Raw genomic sequence first — 12,079 nt, forward strand, 5'->3', positions numbered from 1 at the left:
ATATATATATATATATATATATATATATATATATATATATATATATATATATATATAGTTCAAAACCGTGTAATTGCCTAGTTATCTTCTAAAGCTCTGGAGGTTAAATGTCTGGGCTTAAATTTATATTTCTGAAATAGGACAGGGTCATTTGCATTCTAATAGTAGATTAGATATGTACAGATAAATATTTTACGCCAAGTATACATACTTCCGGTTAAAATTTGGCAAAAATAACAAATTTCCAGCTCTCATGTAGATTTCGATTTACAGGCCATTGGAATTAAGTAACTTCAAAATCCTAAACTTAGTTTTCGACCATACCTAAACAAGTTACAAACATAGGCGAAAAACAAAAGCAGGTTCGGAATGACCGGCTGAAAATACACTATTATACAAATTATACCAAAATTCAAAACTATTTATGACATCCTGTATTCGACCAATGGCGAGTTTCTAAAGTTTTTAACGGAGTTTAATGTTTTTTTTTTTCAAAATTTATTTAACTACTTTTGTTCTACATGGATATCAGTGTCACAAGGATGGATCCATTTTTTTAGGTTTTGTTTGAAATCCAATACGACCGCTAAACTAAGTGACATAGAAAGACAAACTTCAAAACCGTTAAAGCAAATATCCGCAAATATTTTCCTACTAATTTTTAAACAGCGGCAACAAAAACTATTGTCAGACAAGAATAACCTTTATATTCCTAGCACGAAAAATAGGCTCCCAGCTTTCAGCAATGGAGCCTAATTGTTTTTAAAACCTCTGTAGAGAATATATCAGGTCTGAGCACCAGTCCTAGCCGACTCTGACAGTATAGTCCAGCTATATCTGTTTATACATACGAACACATGGCAGGGCTTGAAAATACACATATTGTTGCATCAGTTGCCCGACACAAGCCTGAGGCTATATTACAATAACAGATTGCTATAGAATTAGGTGAAGGCAACTGTTTTCTCAAACACCGTCGTTTGTTACATTACGATTTATGATTCAGAGCAACTAAATGGACACCGACACCTCTGTCCGTCTAATTAAAATAACGAGCAGTGATTGACTCCATAATTTTGTGGTAATTTTTTCACGGACAACGAATTTGAATTAGTGATTTAATCATTGATGTTATCCAAATATTCCCAGCTCCAAGCTGGATATTCAGTCATGAATTTAGGTCCCATCCCAAGTTTCATTGCTTTGACAGCCAAAGCTAATGTAAGCTCCGAATTTCCAACCCCATTTATTCCGGTTCTATGTTCAAATATTGTGTTATGAACAACCTTAAATATGACAAATTCAGACGGCCGTGCACATGGGGGCAGGAGAGAAAAATGTTATTCATGATAAAACATTCTTCGTTTTCCTTTTCCTTTAAATCATTTTCCGCACAATTTATTACAGAGAAGTTAATAAGGTTTGTTTTCTTACCTGTAACTTGTACATGCCTTGGAATACTGCTACATGTGCAAGAACACTGCGATAGTTGTTGTGGGGCTTGGTCAGTATTTTTCAGCGTACACGTTGTACATTCAGTTGATCTTTCTGAATGTTCGTCGCCGTTTTCACTCCTTAACGTTATAAAAATATTAACTGTCTCTATGGGTTGCTGATTGGCTGAATCCTGTGGTTTTTCTAAAGCAGAGTTTGAATATGCTGTGTGTACAACAGAATCTGAAAACCGGCCACGGGACTGCTGGGATAAGTCTGACAAATAGGTCGGAAAATCGCCCAATATATACGTTGATGTTTCGCTATGATCATTTGGTTGCCGGCTTGGCAAGTTAAACACTTCCTCCATATACCACTTCGTTGACTCTCCCAGACTTTTCGGGGGAGTCGTTGTTTGCCTTGAAGGTGAGAATTCAAGAGGATCTGGAGACTTCTTGTTTTGATTACGCGATTCACCTGACTCTCCCCCTAAGTTGAGCTGTACCACGAAATTCAGTATTATTTCGGGGTGACTCTGTTTTGGATGATTCAAATGGTCACCTGGATGCTCAAATGTGTGATCGAGCGATTCAAGAGGTTCCTCTACAGTACGTTTCCCCGACTCACGCGGGCTTTCCATAGGGAAGGACGAACTGCTGGGCGGTTGGTCGAGCGCATTGTGTGCGATGTTTCGGGATGCGTCCACTATACTTGACAATTCTTCAAAGTCTACTTCTAGAAATAAATCTGGTCCAGATTTGTCAGACACTTTTATTAATTGCCCCAAAGGGTGGTCTTGTGGCACAAAAGATTGACTGGATGATTCGCCTGCCTTTTTCGGCGACTTTGCAATATTCATGGTATCACCATCGACATATTGTGGTAATTCATCGGCATGTACGGACGTAAGTAATGACCCATCAAGGTAAACATCCATCGATAAATATTTTGGGGCTCCGTTTGAGTGCTTCCTTGAATCATGTTTCCCTTGAATAGGTTGTTTCAGAGATTCTTCTGAAGACTCCGATTGCATAGCATCTTCATCTGATGCAGACTGTTGTGTCATCTCAGACAGGCTTTTTAAAGGATTTGGCTCTTTCTTTCCAGCCGATGAAGACGACAGCTTATGCGTGTAGAATTTGAGCTCTATATGTGGCGATTGTACGTTTTGCTCTGTGGAATGACCGAAGCTCCCTTTTTGTTCTTCTGCAGACGATCCTTCAAAGGTAGCACTTTCTTCCATGATGTCATCCGACTTGACTTGTGCACTACGATGTGACGTTTGATTTGGTTCTTCTTCATAATTAGTCGTCGTTTCACCTATGTTAAATAGGCTTCCAGACGACGATTGTGGCACTCCATCAACGTACACTTTTAGCAGTAAGTACTTTGTTCTTCCATGCTGATATTTCACTGACTTTTGTCGCGACTCATCTGGGACATTTGTTGAATCTAACGGCTTTTCCACAGGCTGATTCGGTAATCCGTCTGTTTGTTCTATCAAGTGTAGGACCAGCTTCTTCGTTGCTAAGCTTTGTAAAGACAGTTGTTCTGGAGAATTTTTCGTCTCTTGTGAACCCTTCCATGTATCACCTGATAAGCCAGTCTTTTGTTCTGAGCTTTGGTTCGATGACACATTGTTTATATTGAAATCTTGATTGCCATCTGTTGCGTGCAACCTAGAGACTTCGTCTGGTTGACTCGGAGATTTCACTGACGTTTTCTGTGAATTTGTCAGAAGTTCTGGTGATGAATCTTCTGGCTGCATCGGTAAAGCCTCTTTAGTAAGTTTTACAGTGTATATTATATGCTGTAAGGTGTCTACTGGTCGAGAATATGAAGTCCTTTCATCGAGACCCTCAACGGAGTAATGTTTTCCTTCCCTCGGCAATGTGCGTATATCTGTTCCGATCGTGACTGGTGGAGATTCATCAATCGGCTCTGTTGAAAGGTGAAACGATCTTTTCGTTAGTTCTGCAGATAGTCCTTCAGATGTAGCATCTGCCTTCCTGATGTCTTCTGTTAGGCTATCTGCATGGTCCACAGAATATGACCCGAACTTGCGTTGAGCGCTGGGATACGTAAGTATTGGTCCTCCTTTAGAATTAGTCATCTTTTCACCTATGTTGGATGCGCCTTTCAGCAATGGATGTGACACTCCGTCAATGTGCAATGTTAGTAGTAAATGCCTTGTCTCAGGCTGATGTTTTTTTGACCCTTGTGGTGACTGATCAGATACATTTGTTGATTCTAGTGGCTTTTGTTGATGTAGTGATCCGTGAACGTTTTCCATCAAATTTAGGGCTCTCTTATCTTGCCTTTCTAAATCTTGTAGAGACATTTGTTCTGCCGTATTTTTTGTCAGTTGTTGTGATCGCTTCCATGTATCACCTGATAAACCAGTCTGTTGTTCTGTAGTTTGGTTTGATGACACATTGTCTACGCTGAAATCTGAATTGTTTGCTGTTGTGTATGTCCTCAACATCACAGACGATTCGTCTTGTTGACCAGGTGAAGACAATGCCGTTTTCTGAAGATTTGTAAGAAGTTCTTGTGATGGATTATTAATCTGTTGCTTTGTTAAGTTCTCTTCGATAATTTGTATAGACTTTTTTAACATGTGTTGTGAAGCTTTTAGCAATTTTACCGAAGCTTCGTCCGATTGAGAATATTGAGTCCTATCGTTGAAATCTTCCTCAGAGTAATGGTTTCCTTGTAATGTCTGTACATCGACCCTGACATCTACAATTTGGGTTTCACCAAAGAACTCTGGTGAATGGGCAGGCGATCCCGTTGAATGTAGTGGTGGCCTTCTGGTGTCTGTTTCCGGCTTACCTGTGTGGTTCAGCTGAAGTTGGGTGGATTCAGATTGTGAATGATGCTTTCGTAAGATCTGGTCAACTCCATCCATGTGCACTGTTATCAGCAAATACTTTGTTGTGCCATTTTCCTCAGTAAGTTTCAGAGTGTATGTTTTCATATTTTGCGTCTCTTTGTCCCGTTGAGAATATCGAATCCATTCGTCGGAGTACTGAGTACGGAGTACGTCGGAGTGGTTTCCTTGCAAGGTTTGTACGTCGATCCTGACCACTATAACTGGGGTTTCACTACTTTGCTGTGATGAATGGTCTGTATTGTCCAGAGAATCCTCTGTTGACTCTGTGTTGTCTTCTCCTGACTTATCCGTATTACCCAGAGAACCCTGTGTTGACCCTGAGATATCTTCTCCTGACTCATCTGTACTGTCCAGAGAACCCTGTGATGGCTCTGTGATATCTTCCCCTGACTCATCTGTATTGTCCACAGAATCCTGTGTTGACTCTGAGGTATCTTCCCCTGACTCATCTGTACTGTGCAAAGAACCCTGTGTTGACTCTGTGTTACCTTTCCCTGACTCATCTGTACTGTCCAGAAAACCCTCTGTTGACTGTGTGTTGTTTTTTCCTGACTCATTTGTATTGTCCAGAGAATCTTGTGTTGACTCTGTGTTGTCTTCTCCTGACTTATCCGTATTACCCAGAGAACCCTGTGTTGACCCCGAGGTATCTTCCCTTGACTCATCTGTATTGTCCAGAGAACCCTGTGATGCAATCCCAACCCCATCAATGTACACTTGTATCAGTAAATATGATATCATTCCGTTTTGATTTTCCCCTGACTCATCTGTATTGTCCACAGAATCCTGTGTTGTCTGTATGTTATCTTCCCCTGACTCATCTGTACTGTCCAGAGAATCCTGTGTTGACTTTGAGGTATCTTCCCCTGACTCATCTGTACTGTGCACAGAACCCTGTGTTGACTGTGTGTTGTTTTTTCCTGACTCATCTGTATTGTCCAGAGAGTCCTGTGTTGACTCAGTGTTTTCTTCTCCTGACTTATCCGTATTACCCAGAGAACCCTGTGTTGACCCTGAGGTATCTTCCCCTGACTCATCTGTATTGTCCAGGGAAACCTGTGATGCAATCCCAACCCCATCAATGTACACTTGTATCAGTAAATATGATATCATTCCGTTTTGATTTTCCCCTGACTCATCTGTACTGTCCAGAGAATCCTGTGATGACTCTGTGTTATCTTTCCCCAACTCATCTGTACTGTCTAGAGAACCCTCTGTTGACTCTGTGTTATCTTTCCCTGACTCATCTGTATTGTCCACAGAATCCTGTGTTGACTCTGAGGTATCTTCCCCTGACTCATCTGTACTGTGCAAAGAACCCTGTGTTGACTCTGTGTTATCTTTCCCTGACTCATCTGCACTGTCCAGAGAACCCTCTGTTGACTGTGTGTTGTTTTTTCCAGACTCATCTGTATTGTCCAGAGAATCTTGTGTTGACTCTGTGTTGTCTTCTCCTGACTTATCCGTATTATCCAGAGAACCCTGTGTTGACCCTGAGGTATCTTCCCCTGACTCATCTGTATCGTCCACAGAATCCTGTGTTGACTCTGTGTTATCTTTCCCTGATTCATTGTCCAGAGACCCCTCTGTTGACTGTGTGTTGTTTTTTCCTGACTCATCTGTACTGTGCAAAGAACCCTGTGTTGACTCTGTGTTATCTTTCCCTGACTCATCTGTATTGTCCAGGGAACCCTGTGTTGACTCTGTGTTATCTTCCCCTGATTGATCTGTATTGTCCAGAGAACCCTCTGTTGACTCTGTGTTGTTTTTTCCTGGCTCATCTGTATTGTCCAGGGAACCCTGTGTTGACTCTGTGTTATCTTTCCCTGCCTCATCTGTATTGCCCAGAAAATCCTGTATTGACTCTGAGGTATCTCCCCCTGGCTCATTTATACTGTCCAGAGAATCCTGTGTTGAGTCTGTGTTATCTTTCCCTGATTCATCTGTACTGTCCAGAGAATCCTGTGTTGACTCTATGTTATCTTTCCCTGACTCATCTGTACTGTCCAGAGAATCCTGTGTTGACTCTATGTTATCTTTCCCTGACTCATCTGTACTGTCCAGAGAATCCTGTGTTGACTCTATGTTATCTTTCCCTGACTCATCTGTACTGTCCAGAGAACCCTGTGTTGACTGTGTGTTGTTTTTTCCTGACTCATCTGTATTGTCCAGAGAATCCTGTGTTGACTCTGTGTTATCCTTCCCTTCGTTATCAGTCTTGCCCTGAGAATACTGATCTGACCCCTGTTGAGAGGTAGACATTTCTGACGTAATGCCAACTCCATAGATGTACACTTTTATTAGTAAATGTGTTATCGTTTCGTTTTGAAGTATCACTGTCACACCTGACGAGTCATTTTTCAGGCTTGCTGCTGCTAGTAATCTTTCTAATGATTGCAGTGGTGTTGCTCCTGCTTTCTCTACCAAGTGAAATGGTTGGATATCCAGGTTTCTGATGTTTTTTGGAAACACTTGTCCTGCATTCTTTTTGGTATGTTCCAGTGATCGGTCAATTGAAGTGTCATCAGAGTCTCCAGCTGATCGCCCTGGAATTTGACCCAGCGACATTTCGTCTACATTTAAATGTTGTCGATTTGGATGTTGCGACAAATCGACTGTTTTTTCTGCAGAAAATGTCTTCTTTTCCCGTGGATAATGGATGCTTAGCGGCCATGAATGTGCCACTCCGTTAATGTAGAGTTTTGGTAGTAACCTTTTTGATGGTTCATGTTGAAGTCCAAGCCTCTGTAGAAAAGATTCGTCTCGTACCTTTGCTCTTGCAGCTGGACGGTTCTTTGGGTGGTCTAATAATCCACCTGCTTGTACGTGTACATGGCGAGACTGGTTATTCTGAATTGCTACGTGCTGTTCTAAAGTCCTGTGTGTCTGCTCTCTTGCACGTGTATCCCGTGGCTGAGTCTGAGTTTGGACCAACGGAACACTGTTTACATATGTGTATTCTCTGGAATGCTGTGGTGATTTCTTGGATTCTCCAGGCGAATCTCTTGCCGATGAATCACGGGATTGTTTCGGTGGGATCTGGTGAAAATCAATCATCATGCGCTTTGCTAAACGTTCGTCAGCACGCTGTAACGACGGTTTCCTTGTGGCATGATGACGTGTCATTATGTTGACATTATCTGTAGAAAAAGGTGAATCTTTGTTAGAGAGTGTTTGTACATCTATTCTGACCTTTACGCGTGCTTCGTCGTTGTTGTGCTCTGGCGATTGATCGGACGATGTCGTCGGGTGCTGTGGAGACGATCTTGTGGATGTAGTATATTTTTCGATGGTAACTTGCTGATGCTCTTCAGTGCTCTTCAGAGAACGTGGCACAGATTCTCGATGAGTGATCGAATATCGTGATGTCCCATCAAGGTGTTCAACCTCTAAATCTTCTAGATGTTCAGAAGAACTTGACAAAAGATGTGGAAGTTTTGCGGAATGCACAGCTGCAACGTCCATTGCTAGTTTGTGTTGAGTTTTTTTATCCAACTGATCCGGGTGACTTGACCCGGGGTTTGGGGTCTGGTTAAACATTCTCGACAAACGAATGGTGAAATGAATTGAAAATGAAGATTCCCCTGAACTGTCATCTGATTGATTCACATGTGCGCCGAAGGTTTCGTTAATGTGATTCTCGGATTGGTTTTTGGCTTCGTCCCAATTGGTTATTTCCGTTAGGTTTACTGGGTGTTGCCACGATGCACGTAACTGGTTTCGGGGCCGGGTTATCTCTTCGTGTTGTTGAATTGTGGGCATTGTGTGTCGGTAGTTCGTGTCGGATTCATTCCTGGACTCCATGTCTACAAAAGGCTGCCTTGTGGATAACTGTGACTTTTCATTTGAATGATGTGTTTGTGGATGCGACGTGTTATCTGGACGATCTCTTACTGCATACGACGTGTTCTCCGGATAATCCAATGTTGGATACGACGTGTTATCTGGATGATCTAATGCTGGATACGACGTGTTATCTGGATGCTCTGTTGCTGGATACGACGTGTTATCTGGATGCTCTGTTGCTGGATACGACGTGCTATCTGGATGATCTAATGCTGGATACGACGTGTTATCTGGATGATCTAATGCGGGATACGACGTGCTATCTGGATCATCCAATGCGGGATACGACGTGTTATCGGGATGATCTAATGCTGGATACGACGTGTTATCTGGATGCTCTGTTGCTGGATGCGACGTGCTATTTGGATGATATAATGCTGGATACAACGTGTTATCTGGATGATCTAATGCTGGATACGACGTGTTATCTGGATGCTCTGTTGCTGGATACGATGTGCTATCTGGATGATCTAATGCTGGATACGACGTATTATCTTGATGTTCTAATGCCGGATATGACGTATGACCTGGATGCTTTGTTGCTGGATACGACGTGTTATCTGAAAAATGTGATCTTGGATGCGACGTGTTATCTGGATGCTCTGTTGCTGGATACGACGTGTTATCTGGATGCTTGGGTGCTGCATACGACGTGTTATCTGAATGATCTGATCCTGGATGCGACGTGCTATCTGGATGCTTTGTTGCTGGATGCGACGCGTTTTCTAGATGATCTGATGCTGGATACGACGTGTTATCTGGATGCTCTGTTGCTGGAAACGACGTGTTATCTGGATGCTCTAATGCTGGATACGATGTGTTATCTGCATGATCTGTAGCTGGATACGAAGTGTTATCTGGTTGATTTGACGCTGGATACGACGTGTTATCTGGATGATCTGATGCTGGAGATAACGTGTAATCTGAACGATCTGATGCTGGATACGACGTGTTATCTGGGTGATGTGAGGCTGAAAATGACGTATTATCTGGATTATCTGGTGCTAGATGTGACGTTTCATCTGGCTGGTCGACTGGTAAATATGAGGTTTCACGTGGATGGCCGGTTAGTTTGTGGGGCGTTTCTTCTTGGTGTCCTGTTGATTGATACGGCGTTTTATCTGGCTTATCTGTTGATCTCTGCACCTCAGTCTGCGATGTTTCATCCGGATGTCCTCCTAGTCCATGCGACGTTTTATCTGGCTTATCCGTTGGTCGATGCTGGTTGATGGTCCGTAATGCTGATACACCTGGCTTGTATGTACTGGACTCTCCTGTGGTCACTGCCTTCTTTGTTAGTGGTTGCCACGTTTCATCTTCCCGGTACTTTTGCCTGACTGACTTTACACCCAGGAAGTATTTTGGTCGTTGTGACAATATATGGGGCTGATCTGTATGTAGTTCTGACGATATTTCCGCATTTCCGCTCTGGCCTGATTTATCAACAAGTCTGTGGTAGCCCATTAACATGGGAAATCCAACAATACCGTAGTCTGTGTTGTCGGCTATCGGAAAAGGTCGAATTTCATCCGGTATTGGCCAGAAAAAGCCATGAGCTGAGACAATAAAAGTGACCAGTAATGCGGCCTGATGTGGGACATAAACCTCGGCCTCCATGCTACACCGCTGCTAGGTCTAATAGCCAGGAGAACAGCCGGGTTTGGTGTAAGCCACACAATGCCACATTCCTCTGACATTCCCGGTGGGTTATAGAGTATCCATAATCATCACTGTTTGCGTCTTTCTTTATAAACAAATATAGCAGAGCTGTTCATAGAGCAATCTGTTTACAGCTATCAGAACGGATGAGCGCATGCAGGGCATTGACAATTACAGGATATTTTGAGAGAGGAGAGAATCAACTACAACAAATGTACATATACCTGTATATCGACACAGCACATAAACCAGCGTGACGAAGGAGCCTATCAACAATGTGGTCGCTGTGAGTTCAAGTCCAGCTCATGCTGACTTCCTTTCCGGCCGTACGTTGGAACGTCTCTCAGCAACCTGCGGATAGTCGTGGGTTTCCGCCGGGCTCTCACCGGTTTCCTCCCACCATAATGTCGCCGTCGTATAAGTGAAATATTCTTGAGTATGGCGTAAACGCCAGTCAAATAAATAAATAAATCATAAACCAAGGCATGTGCCATTCTGGAAAGCCGTTATAGGCATCACTGTGCGCTGTGCTCACCTTAAACACTCACTAACCAGCAATAAACGAAGTGACCACAAGAGGCATCTTCCGGTAAATCTGTTCCTTGAGTGATGACAGGTTTCGTGTCCTGATAACCGATTAATCTGTAATCAGGAACGGATTAATCCATTAAAATGATGACGATTAAGCTCGTCAACACTCAGGAAGAGATTTAAGTAACCTAAAAATGATAATTGTTTTAAAGGATACATGAAACGCACGTTTTTTTTTCTATTTCTTAATACGGAGTATATGATGTCGCCTAATCCTCATAAGTAAACTTATGAGGCATATAAAATATGCCTCATATATGAATTTTTTCTTCTACACTTTTGGCACATCTTTCTTCATTTTCCTTAAAACTCTTCGTTTTATTATACTGTACCTTTTTGTGTAACCTTTAATGAGTTTGTGAGAGGTGTGGGATTTATTTTTATATTCAGGATTGGTAAATATAAGATCTAAACAAACTGAAAGAACAAAACAAACTACGTCTAGGTCATAAAATGTATATAAGCTCATTGAGTATATGATGTCAAAGCTCATTGGGTAATACAATAATGGTTGATGAGGTTTCTATCTGATGTATCTGTCTGGCACGTGTTCAGTGGAATGTCTGATATCAAAGCTCATGGGGTAATGCAGTCATGGTTTGATGAGATCTCTATCTGATGTATCTGTCTGGCACGTGTTCAGTGGAATGTCTGATATCAAAGCTCATGAGGTAATACAATAATGGTTGATGAGGTTTCTATCTGATGTATCTGTCTGGCACGTGTTCAGTGGAATGTCTGATATCAAAGCTCATGGGGTAATGCAGTCATGGTTTGATGAGATCTCTATCTGATGTATCTGTTTGGCACGTGTTCAGTGGAATGTCTGATATCAAAGCTCATGAGGTAATACAATGATGGTTGATGAGGTTTCTATTAGATGTATCTGTCTGGCACGTGTTCAGTGGAATGTCTGATATCAAAGCTCATGAGGTAATACAATAATGGTTGATGAGGTTTCTATCTGATCTAAAGATCTAAACAAACTGAAAGAACAAAACAAACGTCGAGGTCATAAAATTTCCACGTATTTCCAGATCTATAAATCACTTAGAGTGTATTTTGACTTTTTCTCCATGCGATTAACTACATGTATATTCAGTTTTAAACTTGGGTTGATTTATGTGTATATGTGTCATATGTACCCGTTGATCATAGGACGCTCGTACATACACGTCATATATATATATGTGTGTGTGGGGGGGGGGGGGGGTTGCGTGCGTGCGTGCGTGCGTGCGTGTGTGTGTGTGTGTGTGTGTGTGTGCTTGTAACGGCCCCCGATGCCTGTAAGAGGTGTCGCCATGGAAGTACACACAGCAGGCCACGATCAGTTTGTACAAGCGGCCGAGGATGCCTGTACCGTTGTCGCCATAGTATTACACACAAGCCACGATCAGTTTGTACAAGCGGCCCCCGATGCTTGTAACAGGTGTCGCCATAGTATTACACACAACAAGCCACGATCAGTTTGTACAAGCGGCCCCCGATGCTTGTAACAGGTGTCGCCATGGTCGTACACAGAACAGGCCACGATCAGTTTGTACAAGCGGCCCCCGATGCTTATAACAGGTGTCGCCATGGTAGTACACACGACAGGCCACGATCAGTTTGTACAAGCGGCCCGATGCTTGTATCAGGTGTAGCCATGGTTGT

General features: G+C 42.4%; 1 protein-coding gene across 1 annotated transcript; it reads right to left on the bottom strand.

Moving 5' to 3' along the window:
• Nucleotides 1-293: 293 nt before the first annotated feature.
• LOC135465523 (mucin-12-like) lies at nucleotides 294-9,793 on the bottom strand. Its single transcript, XM_064742761.1, has 2 exons — nucleotides 1,746-9,793; nucleotides 294-324 (listed from the first exon to the last, which is right to left on the bottom strand). The coding sequence occupies exons 1-2, from the start codon at nucleotides 9,791-9,793 to the stop codon at nucleotides 294-296; spliced, it is 8,079 nt and encodes a 2,692-aa protein (XP_064598831.1).
• Nucleotides 9,794-12,079: the final 2,286 nt, after the last annotated feature.

This window comes from Liolophura sinensis, chromosome 5 (genome assembly GCF_032854445.1).
Source record: "Liolophura sinensis isolate JHLJ2023 chromosome 5, CUHK_Ljap_v2, whole genome shotgun sequence".
NCBI lineage: Eukaryota > Metazoa > Mollusca > Polyplacophora > Chitonida > Chitonidae > Liolophura > Liolophura sinensis.

Excerpts from the sequence above, each read along its gene's own strand:
- LOC135465523 (XM_064742761.1), bottom strand. The coding sequence starts at position 9,793 with ATGGAGGCCGAGGTTTATGTCCCACATCAGGCCGCATTACTGGTCACT. Across the intron at positions 325-1,745 it reads GATCATAGCGAAACATCAAC|GTATGGTCGAAAACTAAGTT; the intron begins GTATATATTGGG and ends TAACTTGTTTAG.